The sequence below is a fragment of the Tamandua tetradactyla genome, chromosome 4 (genome assembly GCF_023851605.1).
Source record: "Tamandua tetradactyla isolate mTamTet1 chromosome 4, mTamTet1.pri, whole genome shotgun sequence".
Classification (NCBI taxonomy): domain Eukaryota; kingdom Metazoa; phylum Chordata; class Mammalia; order Pilosa; family Myrmecophagidae; genus Tamandua; species Tamandua tetradactyla.
In genome coordinates this window covers 21,382,958-21,406,791 of record NC_135330.1, presented here as the reverse complement: position 1 = coordinate 21,406,791, position 23,834 = coordinate 21,382,958, and the positions used below count along the sequence as shown (strand labels likewise).

Sequence of the window (23,834 nt, the reverse complement as noted above, 5' to 3'; positions counted from 1 at the left end):
GCTACAGAGTGAGCCAATCATTGTGGGCAGCTCCGCTTGCGCAAGCGCGCTGCCGGCAGGGCGCTGGGTCGTTTTGATGAGGCAATCTGTTCGGCACCTGTTGCCACAACTCCTCCTCGGTCTCTTAGGTTCGAGAGCTGGAGGCGGGTCCGGGGCGGGCCGTCAGCGAGCCTCCGCCCCCTCGGCCGTCTCTGGGCCGCGGTACTAGGTGGTGCGCAGAGCGGGCAGGCTGCGTCTCGGGAAGGGCACCTTAGGAAAGAGGACGCGAGGCGCTGTGGCAGGAGAAAGTAACGAGCTGCCCTTCGTTGTCAGCCAGGGTGGAGGAAGCCGCAACTCTCCTAGCCAGCTACCCGCGATCACCCCGCGGCGGCGATGTCGGCCGCCGGCGTCCGAGGCCTGCGGGCCACCTACCACCGGGTCCTCGATAAAGTGGAGCTGATGCTGCCCGAGAAATTGAGGCCTCTGTACAACCACCCGGCAGGTAAAATGGTCACAGAATGACTCCCACCGAGACCTTCTCTCCCTCGCCCTCCAGGATGGACCTTTAGCTGCTCACTGACAACTCTGCCCCTCGAGGCATCACCGTCAGCCCCGACCTTGCCCTTCAGATGTATCCGTCTGCTTTCCCATCCTCTCTTCATTTCACTTTCTCTCATCCAACATCTCTCCCAAACCCGTGTTCTCAAGTCCGCGCCTTTCCCGACCTCTGCTGCATCCACACACTAATGCACGACCCAAACTCGGACCAGGCCTTCGAATTTGATCTTTCTCAATTTTTGCAACTATGAAAGGGTCTCGGCCATCATGAGATCTCTTACTCCCCTATTTCCCTCCACTGGTAGTGGTGACCCACGCGGAGCAGATCTGGTTATGTGGCCTGTTCGGCCAGAAAGTTTGGAGTAAAGGTCACACTTCCTTTAGCTCCTGCTGGTAGAGGCTGGCAGACCGACCCCTCCCCCACACTGGATGCATTACCAGATTTCAAATGTGAAGTCAGTGACCTTTCTCCTTCAATAGGTCCAATTTTGTCTCTGTAAATATATCCTTATTTATGAAGTTACTGAACAAGCTCTACCTGGACCTTATTGTGTGGAGAGACCTGGATATTAATTTGCTGTGCCATTTATTATAGCTGTGACCTTGGAAAAAAACCCTATATCTCTGTCTTAGTTTCTGGTCAATGTGAGAAGTAAAGATAACATGTATTTCTGGTTCTTCGTTGAAGGCTCAGTAAATGTTAGTTACTGGGGGAAAAAAAGCGTTCTTGTGGTTGAAAAAATAAAAATTCTGTCAGAAACTTAAAAGATTTCAATCCCTCCATCTCTTTATTAAAGACACCCCTCCAGAATTGTTACTTCTGTAGAAAAGGGCAGTAACAACTCTTACTTGATTGGAGACTAAAACTAGATATCTTCCGAGATCTCCTTCAAGTCTAAGACCTACCAGATGAGAAAATGTTTATAAATTAAGATTAAAATGCAACTGAAAAAGTGGCTTTTTTAGTACATAGTTAAATCATCTGCAATTGGTGTCATCAGGAAAATTTTCTAGTTTCCCCCATATCTGATTATGAAGCAGCTCTCTGAATCCTGAACTGATAACTAAAACTAATTTCCAGTTTGATAGTGGAATGAACTATATTTGGGGATTCTACTTCAATTTAACCCCTAATATTATTTACTGCAGTATTATACCTATTATGAAAACTAATCTTTAAGTAGGAATTGTTATTGATGAATATGTTTAATTTACCATTTAGTCCTTTTTACACTCAATTTTTTGGAATTGTTTTGCATTTTGTGGCAAAGATTTTCAAGGAGGGAGGATGAGGCAATGCTTCTATGGTGATATGGGCATTACAGAGTCAACTGTATTCTGTGGTGTCAACTCTGACCCTCTTAAACTTTGTGGTGTTTGAGGTGAAAGGCAAGGAAGTATGTGTGGGGGGCAATTTTAAATACCCTGCAATAATACAGAATTGGAGAGTAATATTATATTAATTTTTTCCAAGGCCTTGACTTATTTGTAAGTATTGCTTAACAGTACTTTATTAAACTTTCAGAATGAAAAGGCATTACCTTTCATTTGTAGACTATGCACTTTATCTGGGATATCCTTGGATTAGTTCAGTTATTTTAATCCCCTTTTCACCATAGTGGAAGAAGCATACATAGGTTTTGAAGCCAAACAGACCTATGTCTGAGTCTTGGCTGAATGACCTTGAATTTAAATCCCCTAAGCCTTAGTTTTCTAAAGTATAAAATGGGTTAATAATTATCAACGTTAAAGGATTGTTCAGAAAATTAAATATGTCTATAAAATATGTAGTGCAGTGTTTTTGTACTATTAACAAATGTTGGTTGCCTCCATCTAAGCTTTTGAGCTATATGCAGGGTAAGGATACCTATCACTGCAGATTTTGTGGTTTAAAAAATTGTAGGCATACCACGGTAGAAATAAATAAGCATGAAAAATAAAACTGTTGATTCATTAGTATGAGGAAACTCTACTTATTGGTCCAAGAGTTATCCAAAATGAATATTCAAAGTTTTTGCATCCATTAATTATATTTGTTAGTGAATCACCATTTAAACACTAAACTGTATTCACATACAGGGGATTTTGAAAACGATGTGCAAGGCTAAGATATTAACAGTTGGAAATTAATTAACAGTTGGAATGTTGCTAATTCTAAATTTTTGAGATTTAATTTTACCATTAATAAGTCTGTTTAAACAGTAATAAGACTATATATAGATAGGCAGTATAATTAGAGTATTGCAGTCTATGACCTGTGGCCCAGAATTTTGAGACTTTGATCATGCATTTGTTTGTGTATTGTCTCTTGCATATCATAACTTACCTCATAGAGGTAGAATAGAGTTCTAACCAAACATGTGTCCTAGTAAAGTTCCTCAACTCTCATAAAAGGATGTCACTCCCCCCACCACCACAAAACCACCATTTGACTCCAGGCTAACTTAACTGTATATACCACCTTGAAATCATGCTGCCCATTGTTTGCTTAAAGGTAACCAAAAATGTAATTGAAACAATTTTATTAATGAAGCAGTCATTCCTTTGTATTTGTGTGCTCCAAAGTGGGGTAAACCATCCCAAGGGGTGCACAAAATGAAACACTGGATTGTAGTAAGAAAATAAAAGAACTTCTATTAATGTTTACTTGTACTTCATCCTTTTAAATTTTCCATTGTATATTTATTTTATGATGTAAAAATATATTAGTAACTGATATTTTTCTGTTTTGCTAAACAGAAAACAGTTTTAGCAGTTGTTAAACTATAGTTTGTCTTTGTACTTTAAATTATTCATTAATTAAAATACTCATTTCTGTCTTGGCCCAGTTCTAGCAACTGTAATTTCATATTTGAAGATGCTTACCAATTTTTTAGGTTCAGTTGGGTGGAGAAATCAGCTAGTATTTTAAAATTATAACCAACAATGCTATAAAATTCTTCCCCTAGAGGCAGTTAAGTAAATGTTACTAGGAAAACCTGCTGAAAAGCTCAACTGTTCTTTAACCCTGGAGAATACACCATTTAAGCTTTGTAAAGAAACCAAACTCTAGAGGCATTACTCAGGAAATAGTTTTGGGGCGGGGTACGGAGTGGGCAGAGGAGGAAGCATCAGTTTTGAAATAGGAAGAGAGGAATCTGAAGACTTCAAAAAATTCGGTACCCGTACAACCAAAGCTAAACCTGCTGACTTATACTTCAGTCATGAAGCTGAACTTCTATACGGGGATAAAAATCAGTTTAATATTTGATTGTGCAGATATCCCAAAGATTTTGTATAGAACAACAGAAAAGAGCTAGGTTTGACGACAGGAATCCCAGAAGCTCAAGCTGAAGAAAATTACCAGAAAGGTTGAAATGGTTGATTTATAGGATCAATGAATTATGGTATCAGACTCTTCAGAAGAATGTTCAGGAGCCAATTAGGGACCTGAGAATATAATAATTACTGAGTAAAAGTCTGGTATAGCCCTGATCTAAAAAGAACCTGGAGTCTGTCCCTTGAGAAGAATAGATAGCAAATTTTAGCTGTGAGGCCAAAGCAATGTCAAATGAGCTTCAAACATCCAGTTTAAATATCTTTGATTACCATCTATCTGTGGATGTGGTTAAACCAATCGATTCTGTTAACAAATATTTATTTGTCAAAGAAAATTAAGGAACAGGCCTTGCCTGCAAGGATCTTAACTAAGCTTACAGACACATAAGTAGATCATTTTAATTAAGTGCACAAAAACAATGAAAGAATATACTGGCTGCTTTGGAAATTCAGAGAAGGAGCTGGTAGCCTAACCTGAACACAGATGTCAGAGCCTTCCTTGAGGAAATAAAACTTAAGATGAGTTTTTCAAGATAATAGGAGTTAGCCAGGTGAATACAAAGCAGAATAGTGGGAGGGTCCAGCATAAATAAGGTTTAGAGCCATAAATCAGCATGAAATTAATTGAACGTTGCTCCTAGTCATCTAGGCTAGGTTTCTTACCCTTGGAACTACGGCTTATTTTGGCCTGCAAGATTCTTTGTAATGGGGTGGGGGGAGTTATTCTGTGCATTATAGGATATTTAGCTGAATCCCTGGCCTCTATTCACTGGATGCCAATAGCACATCCCCCTACCACCGACAATTATGATAATTGAAATTGTCTCCAGACGTTGTCGCCTAACCCTGGGAGGCAAAATCATCCTTGTTGACAACCACACATCTAGGCTAAAATTTAACTAATTTAGGGTTAAAATTTTACATTCCAAAATTTAATGCCTTCCTGTTTTCTTTAATATTCCTTTAGTTCCTTAGTAAAAATTTCATTTGAAATTACAACTTACCAAAGGAGGAAAAAAAAAGGTTCCATATCTTGTTCAAGATAGAGAATCATTATGTGGCTAGAATTCCAAGTGTAATGGTGGCTTTGAGGCTAACCATACCAAACAAGAAACTGGATCAAAGAATTGAGTACAGAAATTGAATATAGATGTATTTTCACTCAATTGTGAAGAAATCAAAATTTAGAACTCCTCAGTAGTTTTAATTCTCCCAGCAACCATTTCAGCTATCTTCAGATTGGTTTGTTCTACAGCTTAAATGTGGGAACTTGAAGGTACAAAGAAAACATGAAAATGATTAGATATCGGATATGTGTGAGAAAATGATGTTTGGCATTACAAATGTTTTAGCCCACAAGGAAAGACACGATCTGTCTAGTGTTTGTAAATTACTATTCTAAAACTGCTCTATTAGTCAAGATCTCCAGGGAAGCAGAACTCATATATATAACGAGATTTATTATAGGAATTGGCCCACATAACTGTCTTTTGTAGTTTTAAATATTAATAAAAGTAGTAAACATATAAATAGTTATGAAACTCATATAACTACAATTCCATGATTTGCAGTTTCCAACCTGAAGAATATCCATGTCTAAACTAACATTAAATGTGACCCATGTTCAAGGCAAAGCTTTTAGAGTGGCTCCAAAACAATCTCCATTATACTTTAGTTAATTTTTAACAAATCACTAAAAAACAAATAATTGACAAAAAATCAAAACAACTTATATGAAGTGTTGAGAGTAAAATAGATGTTAACATAAATACAAAGTTTGCAGAAAGCATAGTAAAATGGAACTTTTCTCTTTTTTTGTTTTTTTTTCAGGTCCCAAAACTGTTTTTTTTTGGGCTCCAATTATGAAATGGGTAAGTCTGAGTTTTTGCAGAAGGTACTAAAAAAATTCTTTAATTAGGAACTTAGTAATAAAGTGATTTTTATGAAGGTTGTACTTTAAATGTCGTCGGTATGCCTCTAAATGATTGCATGGCAAATATCAGATATATCACTAAAAGTACTCTAGTTTTTCTGAACTCCTTCCATCAAGGGCACACTGGGAACATATTTATTTTCAAGAAGTTATGATCATAGGCCCTCAGAATGTGAAATTTCTTTCTGTTTCATGACTAAATAGAACATTAAACTACTAAGAACATGAAACTGTTTATTATTAATTTTTAGTACAAATCCAAAAATAATAACACCAAAATATAGTCAAGGAAAGTTAGTCTCAAAGAGTATCCCAAGTTTGTATATTAATTTCTAGTAAACAATAGAGCCAGGACTAGAGTCTGGCATTTCTGACTCATTCCTTACCTGTGCTTTTTCTCTATGCCATACTCCCTTTCCTAAGGTTCTCATTTAGCTGGGGGGGGGGGGATTGTGGTGGCTATTTTAAGTTTATAGCAAATAATTGATTTTATGTTTAAAGGGTCAGTTTTTGTAACTTGTTAGAAATGCGGTTTCCCAGACCTACTGAATCTGGAACCCTGAGGCTTGAAACCAGTAATCTGTGTTATAAGAAGTCCTCCTGGTGATTCTGATGCCCTCAAAAACTTGAGAACTACTAGTCTGTAGGCCATTTTAATTATCTTAAATGTACTATTTAAAATTGTTAGAACAATTTATAAACTCAGTTGCAAATCAAATTAGTTAAGAATGTTAGAGCTGGAATTAGCTGTGTCTCAATCTTATGGAGAGTTAAATATGTCAATTTTTCTCTTCAACTATAAAAATGACCAGATAAAAGGAGATTGATGGTTTGAAAGCTATATTTCACAGAGAAACAACTCTTCTTCATTATTATGTATTGGGATTCCATGTAAGATTTTGATGAGGTGGGGTGATAAAAAGAAAGGGGGGGTCCCATCAGGTTTTTTAAAAAGTTTTAGTGGATCACCTTGAATAATTCTCTTTGCTCTCAGCAATCAAAAATCACGTGATGTACAAAATAAAACCTTCATACTAATAGAAGGGATATTGTCATCTCATTCTGCTTCTCTCCTCGCCCACACTTAAAATTATAAAGCAATTGTGTATCTACAAAGTAGAAGTAATTGAAATATTATTTCTAGTTCATCATTAAAAGAGCAAGAATGATATAATCTATTTATAGTAATTTGGGGCATCCTCTTTGACCTCAGATTTCTCACAATTTAGGAGTTGTTGATTTGGTCTATTTTTGATCTGGTACATCAGTGTTTTGAGACATTGACAATACTGTATATTCATAAGTGCCTTAATGACTGTCATCTTGAGAAATATCTATTTTTAGTTCATGTTGAAATCCTACATAGTCTCCTGATGACAGCATAGCAGTGGAAACTTCTGTATCTTGTTCTTTGGTGGGGAGACTTCTTTTGTTAGATATTTACTTTATGTGCCTATTAAAGTGTCTTCTCATTCCAGAGCATTTGATAATTAATCTGTGGTAGTCTATACATGACACATAACAGTTGTTGCTGCAAGCCACAGATGTTCTATATTAAGAATTTTAAATCATACCTCTTTAAGATAGTTGTTCTTAGCCACTTTAATTAAAGTCAAATAATCATAAAAATAAACGTGGATAATCCTAAAAAAAATTATATACTTGAAACATTTTAACTTAATATAAATGTATATTCATTTGCCAGTCATCTGCTGTAAGGCCAAAGCTTTTATTTATATATGGATCCACTGGTTTGAGTTTTATATCTTAGATAAATTACACAGTAGTGCATCCTGTATGATTTCTAGTTTAGTTTTCTTTAAAGCAGAACAAATTCATAGACACTTTCATAACAGTATGTGTACAGTATCCTGCTAGATTTTTAAGACTTCCCCCCCAATTTTTTAAAAATATTTTTCTTAATGTACACTTAATTTGACAGTAGGTTTTAACAACTTGCCTTTTAACAGCTAGTTTTTATTGAATCTTTCCAAAGCAATCACTTTAGTTTTCATAGAAATAGCAACTCTATTTTTGTATTATATTTCACCTGTTTACCTAATATTTCATTAAGTTAGACAAATTACCTTAGCAGGAAAAACTGGCATAAACCGATCTGGGGACAAACACAGTGACTTGGTAAAAATATACCTCAATTGGTGGCAGCAAACTACATACATTCACTAGTGAGTAACCCATTAGCCAACAACTTTCAGCTTGCCAGCAGAATCTGTTAGCTTTTTTACGGAAGAATTGGAAATCAATGGCTAACCTGGAGAAATTAATACATGAAAGTTAGTTAAGAGAGCTGTTTATTATTGCTCCATCATCTTGTTCCACAGCACTGTTATCACCTAACTCTTGAACAATATACCATTTGATGTAGCTAATTTTTCTGTCATCTTTTCTCCTTGGAAATAATTCAAACTCTGTTCCGAGATTTCACAGATTTCTAATACCTAGTTGCTTTTCCAGCTGAAACTATTTCTACACATTAAAGTTTAAAACCCTGAGGGCTTTGTTATCTCCAAGCATTTTGGAATTGGAATATTCCATGGTCATATTTCATTTTTTTAAATGATTTTTTCTAAAAGTGTCAGGTGTCATTTTTTTAATAAAGGAGAAAATATTTAAATAAATAAATGAAAGTAAGATGGCTTTTAACTATTGCATGAGTATTTCTCCCAGCCCAGTGGAGATAATCAAATGGCAGAATCACAAATAGAACTTAAGCCATTTGCAAAACATCTTTTAATTAATGAAAACAGAGAGCTAATATTTGACTCTACTAGATGCCAAACTTTGTTAGGTTGCTTAATACATTATCTCATTTTTAATCTTCACACACATAAAAAAAGAAACTCTGAGAAGTAAATATTTTTACTAAGTTTCAAAATAACTAGATTGACTCCCTAAAGACATACTGTCCTTAGGAGACAACAGTCAAGATTTGAATCCCCAGGTCTGTTGACTCCAATGTTAAACAATTTTGACCTAAACACTTATATGACGACCTTTTAAAATAGTCATTGTGAATCTACCTATAAATGATACTTTCTTAATATGATAGAGAATATTTTACATAATCTTGTTGTGTTCTCTAAGCACTCTGTGGCTTTATCAGTTCTATTATTTATTCAGACTAAAGATGAAAGGAACACAGACCTTCTGCCCTCCTCCTTGGGGTTAAAAATGGAGGTAAGGGTAAAGATGTTAGCTATCATTACTTTTGTTGTTATTACTCATATATTTTCTTGCATTGTATGAAATCTTTTAAAGCATACTATCTCATTGAATCCCTAGAACAGTCTTGCAAAGGTAGGTATTAATATTCTCATTTAGCATATGAGGAATTTAAGGTAGGTTGTTATGTAACCTGATCGAGGTCACAGCTAGTAAATGGTAGAGATTAGATTCTCAAGATTTTGTAAGATAAGGTTAAAATGATGTAAAAGTAGAAACATTTTTTGTAGAAAGGGAGCTCAATACCATTGTAGGAGAAAGCAATGTGCCCCAGAAAAGTAAACTAATACGCCCCACAAACATAAAGCATATATACAAGGAGCAAAACAAAGTCAGGCAACTGCTGATTTCTTCCATACTAGAGAATGCTATAGTATAGTTTATAGACTCCATAGATCTATGAATATGTGGACCCAGTTAAATAATAATAAAAGCTTTCACCTTCTTCCCATGCAATGGAATTTTTCTGCCCTATAGAGGAAATAGAATACATATGGAGCAAAAAAATGTGTATTGAGACCTAGACAAAAAATATAAAGGAGGTGTGATTAGGGAAGCATGTGGAAAGAAAATCATAGGACCTTGGATAAAAGGTGAGGAGAAGAAAAGTAGAGTTAGCCATGATTTACCTCTAATTATATCCTTGATGTTAACCACTTCCCTGTTTTAAAGCAGAATCATTGCTTTCTTGAACTAGTAACTTCATTTATTCAAAACTAATTGGGCTTGGTATAAATTTATATATAAATATATATGTGGTCTATTTAGAAGCAAAACCCTTTGCTGCTTTGTTTTCTTTGCAATACTATTTTTTAAAAACTCAGAAAAGGCAGGTCAACTGCTCACCCACTGTGGGCACTGCCGCAGCCTCAACTCATCACCCCCATTGGGTCCCGTGGCCCTGGATGAACTTGCATCCTTTCTCGTCTATGCCATGGAATTCTCCAAGCTCTTAGATTCCCAGAGCAAAATAACTCACAGATACCAGGTACCTATCCACACTGTACAAGTAGTGATTCCCCAGCTCAGTTTCTGTGCCATGGTCTACAGTACTTAATTGTATATAAATAATATACATTTATTAGAATATTTTGATACCTCATGTTATATTTACACATCATGAAAGTCATTCAGTGATTTTTGTTAGTTAGAAGCCCTGCTGGAGAGAATGGCGTCCACCACAGCTGCACCTCTGGCCAGCACCATCGCCATTGTCACCAGCTCGTTGGCAGACTTCCTGTGTGCTTATCCTGGGCTTCCTCATTGCCTTAGTCCTGGCCTTCTCCATGGAGCCAGTGACTTGGCAGATTCTTTTGACACAGCCATGACTCTACAGTAGTGACCCTGAGGCAGACCTGCATCCTCTCCAGCATCTTTTAGACTGGATTCCATCCTGCTGGGGGCCAGAATTAGCAAAACCGTCTGGAAGGGCTTGATTGAAGTGGAGATGTACAAGTCCATGCAGGAGTGCTCATGATGGGCTCTGTCAGCATTATATTTGGTTCTGCTGTGTGGCTTTTGAAGCTTCCCATTTCTGGAACGCATTGAATTGTTGATACAACCATTGGTTTCTCTCTCATGGCAAAGGGAAAGGAGGGTGTCAGGTAGTTAGAACTGATAAAAATTGTGATGTCTTGGTTCATATCTCTGCTGCTTTCTCGTATTATGTCTAGAATTTTATTCTTCCTCGTTCATATACTCATGAACAAGGAAACCATGCAGATCTAGTTCCTGATGGTTTACAAGCTTTGTCAGTTTTCTGTGTCTGCACAGTTGGAATAAACTTCTGTATTCTGAAGCACTTTTGCTGGGCTTTGACACACTTCTTCTGTGTAGCACTGTTATAGTTTGTTGAAGCTGCCAGAATGCAATAAGCCAGAAATGGAATGGTTTTTAAAAGGAGAGTGTATCAAGTTGCAAATTTACAGTTCTAAGGCTCTGAAAGTGTCCAAACTAAGGCATCCAGGAACAGATACCTTGATTCAAGAAAGGCTGATGGGTCCAAAACACTTCTGTCAGCTGGAAAGGCATATGGCAACGTCTAACTTTCTCGTCTCATTTCATAAGTCTTCCCCAGGGGGTTTTCTTCTGCATCACCAAAGATCTCTGGCTCTGTGGGCTCTGTCTTCACTGAGCTTTTTTCCAAAATGGTTCCCTCTTAAAGGGCTCCAGTAAGCAACCCCACCTTGAATGGGTAGAGACACATCTCCTGGAAACCATCCAATCAAAAGATCCCACCCAGCAATATTGAATTGAGAATTAAAGAGCATGGCTTTTCTGGGGTACACAGCAGTTTCAAACCATCACATTCCAGCCTTTGGACCCCCCAAAAAACAGTTCTTTCTCAATGCAAAATATGTTCATTCCATCATAATATCACAAAGCCTTAAACCAGTTAATAATACAAATGCAATACACAGACAGAAACAGTACAAAATCCCATCGAAATCAGCTACAGGTATGGACTGTCCTAAGGCAAAACTCTCCTCTGACTCTGGACCTGTAAAGCTCAAAACAAGTTATCTGCTGCTAACATACAAAGGAGGAACATGTTCTCATTTTCGTAGGGAGAAAGTGGAAGGAACACAGGGGTTAGGGATGCAAACAGTTACAAAAACTTGCAGGGCAAACTCTCTTAGATTTCAAGTCTACTAGTCATTTGTTCTCCTGGCTTTAGAAAGCAGCATCCCCATCCTTGGGGCTGCCCCAAGCTTGGGGGTCATTGGGAAGACCACCTTTTTCTTGGCTGTACTCTCTCCAAGCATCAGGGCAACACCCAGGCTCTCTGCCATCTCTAGGGCACAGGCTAAATTCCCTGAGAACAATGTGGTGGCAGCAAGGCTCTCCCCAGTCCCTAAGGAATGTGCTCCATCCTCTCTGAGGCCTGTGGGACAACTCTTCCAGAACATGGAGGTAGAAGGCCCACCCTCTGCCTTCAAGGCAAACTCACCCTTCTGCATCTCCAAAGATCCCTGGCTATGTGGGCTCGGGGAAACCCTTGAGGTGCAATAATGGTTACACTTATTTTACAGTGGCGATTTGTGACATGCCTCTGGATTCCTTTTATGCCAGAGAATGCTAACAGAAAGGTGAAGAAATGGAGAAGCTGATGTGATCCAACATAGATACCAAGAAGCAGATTTGCATGGACAGATACACTGTAATACTGTGTCTTACATTCACTCTAAGATGGATGTGCGCTCCACGGCAGAGATGGGTCTGGGTGACAAGAAAAGAAGTAATGACTCTCCAGAAGAATGGTGAGACCAGGACAGACTAGAAGTGTCCTCTTTCAGTTTCTGCAGATCTTAATAGCCTGCTTCGGGTCATTTGCCCCTGGCGTCAGTGACATCATCAGTGCATGGGTCTTTTGATTGCTTTGTATCTGATTTATGACATGGGAGACTTCAAAAGTAGCCACTCCAATATGGCTTCTTTACAGTAGTTTGGGTGTCTGTATTGGTCTTTGGATTTGGGGAAGGAGAGTTATCCAGATCATGGGGAAAGATCTGGTACCAATCACACCGTCTAGGGCTTTGGTATTGTACTGGAATCTGCCCTTACTGTGGTAATTGCATTAGGTATTGGCCTTCCCATCAGTACAACACATTGTGTCCTTTGGCTTACTCAAATCAAGAAGGCTGTTACAGACAACTCTTTGACAACAGTTTCATGGCCTGGATTGTTACAATCCCCATTTCTGGCATTATTAATGCTACTATTATGGCAGTCTTCAAATATGTCATCCTCAGCCCATAAAGCTATTTGGGATTAAAATTTGTATCATTGCTTGAGACCATCCTACACATTCCTGCTCCTTTGAAGTATGGCTGCAGTGTTATGGAAGACTGACAAGAGTCTTTTTAAGTTTGAGAGCTTTGGGAGCTCAGTGTTACTTGTGCTATAACTGCATTTGTGCTAAAAACAACATGTCTTAAAATTAGCTATGTAAAATAGCCAGGTTTTCCTAATTCCTACTGAGGTTCCTATTCCTTCTGGCCTGTGAATTCCTGTACATATTTCTCTGCTTTTTCTATCAGGCATCAAATCCATTATGTTTTAATGTTTAAAAAAAAAATTAAAAATCACAAGTTATCTACAAAAATGATAACCATTCTAAGCCATCTGACAGAGTAGGCTCTGCATTGTTTCACCAGCTTCTACCCTAACATGCACAGGAATTTAACAACAGAAATTTTAACTGAAAGGCGGGCCACCATGGCTCACAGGCAGAGTTCCTGCCTGCTGTGCCGGATACCTGGGTTCAATTCCCAGCACCTGCCCATGTAAAAAAAAAAAAATTAACTGAATCTTTCTTGTAGACTCTTATAGAAATAGTCATTGTATTCTGCCCCTGTGGCAGGTGCTGTTGACTTGTAGGAACTTCATAGAGGGTTGCAATTTTTTTGACACTGAAAATCTAGGTTAGTAGCAACTTCTTTGTAAACAATTCATGGGCTATTATTACTAAGAATAAGCCGTAAGAAAAAGCCTTTTGGCAATCTTGATTATATTTCTTTTTTAAGATTTCTGGTGGTATGGAATGGATGAATGAAATAGAATATGAATTTTGGGAAGTTAAATGGAAAAGCCTTCCATGTTCATCTGTCTACCAACTAACTGAATAAAAAAGACTACAGATTGTAGAAGAAGAAAAAAAAGACTTAGGAAAATCTGAAAATAAATAAATTCATAAAATCCTATTCTCTAATGACATATTTAGGATTTGCTTTAAAATACTTGACCAAAAAAAAAGAGGGGAAAGAAGGGGGATGGGAGATGAAACAAATTTGGCAAAATCTAAATTATTGACTCTGGATGGATGGGTATGTAGGGGTTCTTTGTGCCATTCTCTTTTGTACATGTTTGAACTTTTACATAATAAAAATTGTTTTATTACATTTTTCTAATCTTTACAATAGTACTTTATTACATAACTAATATAGTAATAAAAAGTCATTACTAAACTTTCTGAGTGACACTGATAGTAGAGAATGAATGGGATGATTCTTTAGAAGACAATATTAAAAATACAGCAGAGAAGAAATGACCACGTACACTTTGACATTAAAGAGAAATTATCCAATCAAGAAATTAAAATTATAAAACAACTTTTCTGATACTTTCACTTTTAAAAAAGAATAACATTTACAGAAAACACAAAAGGAGGACTCTAAGCCTTAAACCACTTTTAGGCACCTTCCACGCCAGTGATTCCCAATACGTAGACCTAGAAGTTGTTGTGAAGAGTATGTAAATTCATGTAGGAAAGTAGCCTCAATTGTAAACCAAAAAATATATATCTTGCCTATACTGTATTATTGAGTTTCAAATACATAGGTATGCAAGTATAATGGTGATTAGCAAAAAATGCAAATTATAAAAAGCATTCCTTCTCTAAGCCCAACTCTGCAAGTAAATTCATTGCCCTCCCCCCTACGTGGGACATGACATCCAGGGGTGAAAGTCTCCCTGGCGATGTGGGAGATGACTCCCAGGGATGAGTCCAGACCTGGCACCGTGGGATCAGCAATTTCATCCTGACTAAAAGGGGGAAAAGAAGTATAACTAATAAAGTATCAGTGGCAGAGAGAGTTCAAATAGAGTCAAGAAGCTACTCTAGAGGTTGCTCTTATGCAAGCTTCAATTAGACCTTGCTACCTATCATAACCTGCCAACTCCCAACCAGGACCATTCCAGCCAATCCTAAAGAACACCTAGGACAATATATAAGATTCCACAAGGGTTCCATGCACTAGAGTAACTTTCCAGAAACCTACAACCTCCAGATGGGTCCCTGATCCAGGTAAGTCCTGAAACCAAGCCAAGCCTCTCCAGAACATCAGATAGTTCATCTCCCTACCTATATTGGTGACAGAGTCTTCCAATATGAAAAATTTAGAATCACCACAGCCCAAGCATCCCTAAAGAGAGGGATGGAAAGATCAAAGGTGATGGTGGAGTTATACAGAGAAGATAGGATTCAACAAATGAATATGAATGTTGAATCATTAAATTGACATCTCTTTTAGTCTCCAGTATCTTAGAGTAGCTAGAAGTAAAAACCTAAAATTGTGAAATTGTAACCCATGTCAAACCCTGAAATATGTTACTAATTGTGGTGCTATGCTTTGAAATTTATAACTTTATTGTATATGTTATTTTTCACAAAAAAAGGAAAAAGTCAATTGTGGTGATTTAAAAAAATTTAAGCCCTCTAGCCTCCTATATTCTGGAACAGCTAGAAGGAAAAATATGAGAGGATCATATGGTAGCCCATGACAAACTCTGGGATCTGTCCTGTAACTACTTGTTGAAGAGTGCTTTGAAAACTATTGCTTTTTTATTTCTTTGCTTTGTATATATGCTATACTATACAATAAAAAAAAGTTATAAAAAATAAAAATAATAAAAGCATTCCTGAACTCATCGTAGCATTTTACAATGATGTACAATTCTTAATGGTTGGAAACTAAAATCTTAGCTACCATCATGTGGAAATCTGAAATGTTTGGTGTTGATCTTAAAGCTAAGGACCATTACTCCACACTCAATGCTACTAATTTCCTTTCTGTGTGTTTTCAGGGACTGGTATGTGCTGGATTGGCTGACATGGCCAGGCCTGCAGAAAAACTCAGCACAGCTCAATCTGCTGTTTTGATGGCTACAGGTAAATTAAATGGATATCTTCAGTTTTCCATATAGAACAGTCATTGTTTTTGTTTTGTTTTACATCAATTTATTTAGCAGTTAATGTTAACATATACTTACAAAGAAATTGATAGTGTTAATCTCTAGGAGGTTATTGGATTTTGGGTAGAGAGGGCAGAGGGAGATTTCTGTGAACATCTGCCCGGATTTTCTTTTTCAGGTTTTTCCCATGAGCATATTTGTATTATTAGGAAGAGAAAATGGCAGTTACTGCTAAGTTGTCCTATAAAGATTCCCCTTTAGTGTAAGAACTGTGTATTTTGTGTAATACTGAATTTTAGAGACTTTTTTAAAAACTCAAGAATATAGCATTTCTTGTCATCCTATGTTATTATGTCATGGTCTTATTTATAATTACTTTATTCTAATATTAAATGATCAGATAAGATAGTGCAACAGTATCTATGCTTTAAAAATTTTTTTGTTTATTTCAACAGGGTTTATTTGGTCAAGATACTCACTTGTCATTATTCCAAAAAACTGGAGTCTGTTTGCTGTTAATTTTTTTGTGGGGGCAGCAGGAGCCTCTCAGCTCTTTCGTATTTGGAGGTAAGCCTACCAAAGGTGTAAAAATATCCACTTTAGAAACTACCCAGTGGTATAGTAATTTTTTTTTTAAGATTCATCCATAATACTAAGATGGGAATGTGACAAGCAAAATTTAAATTTCTCTATGAAAGTCTAGGAGGTTACAAATAAATTACATTACCACTGTAATCACCTAAGAATTAGAATACATTTATTCAATCTATATATAACCCTTGGACGCTATCAAGGTGTAAATGTTTTACTAGCTTAAAATCCTGAGGGATTTCCAGAAGGTTTATAACTTCAGGCACTTTTCAGCCATTGTCTTAAAAACTAAAGAACAACATAGTACATTAACATTCTTCTCTTCAACATTCTCTCATTGCTCCAGTTTATCAAAACTTTGGGTTCTAAAAGATAGCTCTTCCTATTCGCAATTTTGATAGAGTCTCTTTCTGAAGGCGTAACTAAATGTCACTTAAACATGTAACTAATAAGATTTCTAGAAATTTGACAATTTCGGCTTTATAAAAATCTGGCTCCCCTTCATCTATTCATTTATTCACTTCATTTTATTCCATTTTATATAATTTTATATGGCGTTTATATGGTAATTTTATCAGATGAATTTTTGGTTTTGACTTTTTAAATAAAAGTAGAATTTTAAGATTAGAAGAATATTGAGGAGGGGCCAAGATGGCGGCTTAGTAAGGTACGCGCGTCTTAGTTCCTCCTCCAGAGCAACTACTAGGTGAATAGAAACAGTGCAGAACAGCTCCCGGGGCCACGGCAGGGAATGGACACAGAGCATACCCCAGTCTGGACTGGCTAGACTGACTGCGAGACTCTGCTGCGGTGAGATCCCTGAGCGGCGCGCGCTTCCCCAAGCCGCGGCAGCGGGCAGCCGGAGCTCCTCCCTCCCTCCTTCCTGGGCCGGCTGAGAGTCTCGGAGAGGCAAGTTTCCCAAGCCGCGGTGGCCGGTGCCCCTCTTTTGCGGGCGGCTTCCTGGACCAGCTACGAGTCTCGGATCAGAGGGCTACCCAAGCCGCGGTGGCCAGCAACCAGCGTCCCTCCCCTGCGGGCGGCTTCCTGGTCCGGTGGCGAGTTACCCAGGCTGCGGCGGCTGGCGACCGGTGCCCCTCCCCTACAGGCGGCTTCCTGGTCCGGTGGCAAGTTCCCTGGGCCGCGGTGGCCGGCGACCGGCACCCCTCCAGGGAGAGGAGGGAATTTCCAACAGTGGCAGGGACTGGGTTCAACCAAACACCAATAGTGGCATTAATAAAGGAGCCACAGGGTCCCCTCAAGCCGCGGCGGCTGGCGCCCCCACCACGTGCGACCCCCCTGACCAACTGAGAGAATTGGATCGGAAATCCCCAGGCCGCGGAGAACGGTGACCGGGGGGATCCCTTCCAAATACGTGACTCCCGGGTCCGGCTGGGAACGGTGCACTCTCCCGGGCCGTGGCAGCTGGCGCCCTCCCACCATGCTTGGCGACCCGGGCTGACTAGGAAATTCGGACGGGCGCTCTCCCGGGCTGCAGTGGCCGGCGACCCTCCCCGCTTTCGGACCCCGGGCCGGCTGGCACTCTTCCAAGCCACTTCAGCTGGCGAACCTCCCACACGGCGAGAGTTTTCCAAAGTTAAAGGACCCACAGCACCTTTTACTGGTGGGACCCGCAGACAAACGTGTGCCACGAGCGCCACCTACTGGGCAGGATAAGAAAAACAGAACCCAGAGATTTCGCAGAAAAATCTTCCAACCTGTTGGGTCCAACACCCAGGGAAATCTGACTAAATGCCCAGACACCAGCAGAAGATAATGGATCACGCTCAGAAGATTGAAAATATGGCCCAGTCAAAGGAACAAACCAATAGTTCAAATGAGATACAGGAACTGAGGCAACTAATGCTGAATATACGAACAGAAATGGAAGACCTCTTCAAAAACGAAATCGATAAATTGAGGGAGGACATGAAGAAGACATGGGCTGAACAAAAAGAAGAAATAGAAAAACTGAAAAAACAGATCACAGAACTTATGGAAGTGAAGGATAAAGTAGAAAAGATGGAAAAAACAATGGATACCTACAATGATAGATTTAAAGAGACAGAAGATAGAATTAGTGATTTGGAGGATGGAACATCTGAATTCCAAAAAGAAACAGAAACTATCGAGAAAAGAATGGAAAAATTTGAACAGGGTATCAGGGAACTCAAGGACAATATGAACCGCACAAATATACGTGTCGTGGGTGTCCCAGAAGGAGAAGAGAAGGGAAAAGGAGGAGAAAAACTAATGGAAGAAATTATCACTGAAAATTTCCCAACTCTTATGAAAGACCTAAAATTACAGATCCAAGAAGTGCAGCGCACCCCAAAGAGATTAGACCCAAATAGGCGTTCTCCAAGACACTTACTAGTTAGAATGTCAGAGGTCAAAGAGAAAGAGAGGATCTTGAAAGCAGCAAGAGAAAAACAATCCATCACATACAAGGGAAAACCAATAAGACTATGTGTAGATTTCTCAGCAGAAACCATGGAGGCTAGAAGACAGTGGGATGATATATTTAAATTACTAAAAGAGAAAAACTGCCAACCAAGACTCCTATATCCAGCAAAATTGTCCTTCAAAAATGAGGGAGAAATTAAAACATTCTCAGACAAAAAGTCACTGAGAGAATTTGTGACCAAGAGACCAGCTCTGCAAGAAATACTAAAGGGAGCACTAGAGTCAGATACGAAAAGACAGAAGAGAGAGGTATGGAGAAGAGTGTAGAAAGAAGGAAAGTCAGATATGATATATATAATACAAAAGGCAAAATGGTAGAGGAAAATATTATCCAAACAGTACTAACACTAAATGTTAATGGACTGAATTTCCCAATCAAAAGACATAGACTGGCAGAATGGATTAAAAAACAGGATCCTTCTATATGCTGGCTACAGGAAACACATCTTAGACCCAAAGATAAACATAGGTTGAAAGTGAAAGGTTGGGAAAAGTTATTTCATGCAAATAAAACCAGAAGAGAGCAGGAGTGGCTATACTAATATCCAACAAATTAGACTTCAAATGTAAAACAGTTAAAAGAGACAAAGAAGGACACTATATACTAATAAAAGGAACAATTAAACAAGAAGACATAACAATCATAAATATTTACGCACCAAACCAGAATGCCCCAAAATACGTGAGGAATACACTGCAAGCACTGAAAAGGGAAATAGACTCATATACCATAATAGTTGGAGACTTCAATTCACCACTCTCATCAATGGACAGAACATCTAGACAGCAGATCAATAAAGAAATAGAGAATCTGAATATTACTATAAATGAGCTAGACTTAACAGACATTTATAGGACATTACATCCCACAACAGCAGGATACACCTTTTTCTCAAGTGCTCATGGATCATTCTCAAAGATAGACCATATGCTGGGTCACAAAGCAAGTCTTAACAAATTTAAAAAGATTGAAATCATACACAACACTTTCTCGGATCATAAAGGAATGAAGTTGGAAATCAATAATAGGCCGAGAGCCAGAAAATTCACTAATACGTGGAGGCTCAACAACATACTCTTAAACAACGAGTGGGTCAGAGAAGAAATTGCAAGAGAAATTAAGATTAGAAGAATATTGACTTCCTAACTTGTAATTTACTTTTATTTTTTGCCTTCAGATCTTTTAACACTATAGGTAGGATGTTGCCTTTAATTAAATAAACTTTTTCTTGATGTTGACAAGGCAATTTTTATTATGCTTCATATTTCTAAATGCTTGAGTTCTCCTATTTTATTACCATCATAATTTGTTACCATATTATCAGCATTTCATTTTCCACAGAAAAAGTCTCATTTGTGAACATCATCTTTTGGCATCCTCAAATCCTCAAAATTTTAATCTCAAGATGTTCTTGGCATCTAAGTATGGTTTAAAGACTCAGAGGATATAGGTATGCAAGCCTGCTCATATTATCTATATAATTCATAATTCACTGCTATGATAAGAAACTAGTCAGATTTCCTTGAAATTACTCTAGTCTTCATGACATTCAGTCCCCCCCAGTTTGAGAAACTAATCTTATGGAAAAATGTTAAACAGTATGTGAAGTATAGTACATTTTAACTTCACTTACCTTAACCATCTTAGCTTTACTAGTAGCTTTATAATTTAATCCTTTAATAATTATCTAGTACATAATGGATGGATGAACAAGTAACCCACTTCTTCAACAGTAGGCCTGATGAACATTTTTATGGCTTATATCAGTAAAAACTTAAATTTTACAGTGATTTTATCCACAGTATTTTTCTCGTACTGCATTGCATTTGAAGCATATTAGCTTGTGATTCCATTGCATATTAGCTTATTAGTGGGGTAAGAGAAGGCTAGGAGCCACATGCAGAACTATTGTTTCTAATAACAATTTCAGATACAATTTGACAAAAGAATTTTTGGCAACTTTCATATACAACAGCAGATTGGGATTTAGTTCAAAGGAAAAATGTTAGACTGCCATAGGGGATTTAGAATGTTCTTGGGGAAAATATAACCAAATATTTGAAATCAGGACCTTTTGGGAAATCTAGGAGGTATGGTATACTTCATGGTATTAGTCCTTCTTGTGCCTAGCCTATTCTCCACTCTATTGTAGCTGGGAAGAATGATAAATTAAGTCCCATGTGTTGTAGAAAGGAAATACTCTTGGTTTTGTGGTTAATTCTTCTTTGGACTAATGAGAATTGAGAAAATAACCCTTAGCTTAAATAAACTTAAGTGTTTTCAACCTGTTAACCCAGTAATCTGTTTGCATCACAGAAATAAATTTACTTTTAGTGATTAAATATGACCCATTCCCACTTGATTTTATTTTCAGAAAAGGTGCTTTGTGAGTATAAAATTTAAAAAAAGTTTAACCAACACATTTTGCTAAATTTTGTATTTATGTTTATGTGTTTTGTCAGTATAGTTCAAGAATGAGAATGTTCATTAAAATAGTACTTTTGTACAGGAAGCCAAATGTCTGTTAAGCTGTTAAAATTTTTTGTTGTTGGAATCCTTTCTTATTATCTGAAACAAAAAATTAGATGCAAATCAACTCCTGGGGTCACTTTCCCTTCTGCTTGTTCCTACATACAAGCTCCTGAAAAGATTATATTAACAACTACAGTGCCTCCTAACTACTGGGAAAGAGCTGGAATACGTTTCCAATTCCCTTCTTATAAATGTGTCAATTATGGTTGACGATTATTTTTCTTTCCATTTTCTTTATAGATATAATCAAGAACTAAAAGCTAAAGCAAACAAATGAAAGAGTTCCTGATCACCTGAACAATCTGGATGTGGATATAACCAATGGGACCTAGTTTGATTTTTTTATTTGGTTACCAAAAAGGTGATGTTGACTTTCAGAAGGCAAAACAATTCTAACTGTAACTGGTAGCTAGTGCTTGATTCAATGGAAAAATAAAGCAAAGTTTTAATAGCATTTTCTTAATATATGATTTAAGGAACTTTTATTATAGATATTAGTAGCATTCTTTCTACCATTTGTGCATAATGAATAACAGAATCATACTTGCTCATTCATACCTCTGCCTTCCTGTCCTATAAACTGAAATATATATACATGAAAGCATACACATTCAAAGGAGTTGAAAGATAGCTGAAAGGTTGAATTGTCTTGTACAGCAAAGGATGATCAAGTAGCTATAAGTGAAAAGAAATAGAGTTGAGAAGAGTGAGAAATGGGTAGTGGAATGACTGAAAAATGACCTCAAATTCTTTTAAAACATTTTTAACTTGTAAATGAAGTATTTGGAAGTAAAGTTTTTTGGTTTGTTTGTTTTTGCATATTGCATGAAATTCTTTTACAGCTAGAAAGTGACAAGATTTCTAAAATTTTGAACTAACTCAGCAGCTGGCAGTGTAGCAGAGCGAGCTCTAGGGTGAATTAGACCTGTTTTTGAATCCCAGCTCTGCAAGTTTTAAGCTTATAACTTTGAACAAGTTAAGAAAGTACCGAGCAGAGTACCTAGGACGTAGGCTTTTAATAGATGTTAGTAACTTTCCTCCTCATAGTGAGGAGAGATTGGACATAGATTACTCCATAGTGGAAATAATCAACAATCTATCTGATTTGGGCTCCAATTCACTGTACTGAGATAAAAATGCTGGTAAAGTCAGTCATGGTTAAGACAATTGTCAGATCAATGAGCACAGCAGGTTATTTCCAGACTTGGAAAAGCAAATGACAGAAGAACAAAAGATGAAAATTTGGAAATTAGCAGTTTAAAAATTTGTACTTTATCATTTATCCCTTCACCATAGTCCATCTTTGAAGAAGAGAGATTAGAGAGTTTGACATAAAGTGAGCACATCCTGAAGTCAAATTATTGCTCTCTTTTCTTAAACTACACTGTTAAATTAGCTTGTATATGTGTGTGTGTTTCCTGGTTTAAGCATTTAAGAAAAACATATCTTGAAGTATGATATAGATACCAAAGAAGTTTATTAAAATATATTTACTGAATTCATGTTCCACTTCCTTTTCATTAAAACCTTCTGAGTTCTCCTAAACCCCATTTGCTAGGCAAATTAACTGTAGCATTTGCAATCACAGGCAATCCTTTTTGTTCTCAGCAGTTTCATTGACAAACCACTATATCAAAGCTTCCTTTCTGCCCAAAAACTCTAAATACATCCTATTATTGAATCTTAAAAATTAAATGACTCTAACAGAAATACTCACTGCCACTTGGAACACGGTGACCAGTAATCAGCTTTACAAACATTTAGTAAGCAGAATTTATACACTAGTGTGGAGAGCCGCCTCCCGGGTCGGGCCTAGTGGACACGCCGCAGCCTGCCCTAGAGTTCCCCCCGCCCATCGAGTGAGCCAAGATGGCGCCCGCATCCTGCCTCCGCGTATGACGTACGCGCCCGCCTGCCCTGTCTACCAATCACCCTTGTATACGTGGCGTTAGCCCATTGGGTCTGGATTTTGTATATAAAGGCGTTACCCGGACGGGGAGGGGAATAACCCACAAGGAGCCGTACCTGACGGCCGCATAGAGGTTGTTCCCCCGTGGGGTGTCTTCCCCCGCGTGGAGCCAGTATTAGAGGAAGCTTGCTTAACCCCAGTAAAGATCTGTACTCACAACCGCTGCGTGTTCCGGACTCGTGTCTTCACCAAGGTTAGTCTGTCTGCGTCTATCTCTCTCTCTCTCTCTCTCTCCCCGGCCCGGCTCTCGCCGGTTGGGCCTCCTGGTGTGTCGGTCTGCCGAACAGCTGAGGCGTCGTGCGGTCCCGAGGCCAGTTCCTTTTCTTTCTGGGTCAGCGTTTCCTTTCGGAGCGCAGCGCCTCTACCTGTGTCCTCCGCGCGGCTCGCCGCCCTGGGGCCCATGGTGGGTCCTGCCGGACGTCTGCAGGCGGGGTCGGGCCGGAGACCCGCTGCCTGGAGCGGACTGGAGGCCGCCGGGCGGGAGGAGCGCGGCGCCTGGGCCCGTCGACCCGGGAGCTCTTCGTTGCACCAGCGAGGCAAGGCACGGGACGGCA

The 23,834-nt window shown here is 38.4% G+C and overlaps 1 protein-coding gene and 2 pseudogenes across 1 annotated transcript; all 3 read left to right on the top strand.

The window, feature by feature from the left end:
- Positions 1-71: 71 nt before the first annotated feature.
- MPC2 (mitochondrial pyruvate carrier 2) lies at positions 72-21,765 on the top strand. The gene is made up of 5 exons (XM_077156895.1): positions 72-481; positions 5,686-5,726; positions 15,617-15,701; positions 16,180-16,291; positions 21,552-21,765. The coding sequence occupies exons 1-5, from the start codon at positions 373-375 to the stop codon at positions 21,586-21,588; spliced, it is 384 nt and encodes a 127-aa protein (XP_077013010.1). The 5' UTR covers positions 72-372; the 3' UTR covers positions 21,589-21,765.
- LOC143680455 (sodium-dependent phosphate transporter 1 pseudogene) lies at positions 6,252-11,957 on the top strand (annotated as a pseudogene).
- LOC143678899 (sodium-dependent phosphate transporter 1 pseudogene) lies at positions 11,492-12,790 on the top strand (annotated as a pseudogene).
- Positions 21,766-23,834: the final 2,069 nt, after the last annotated feature.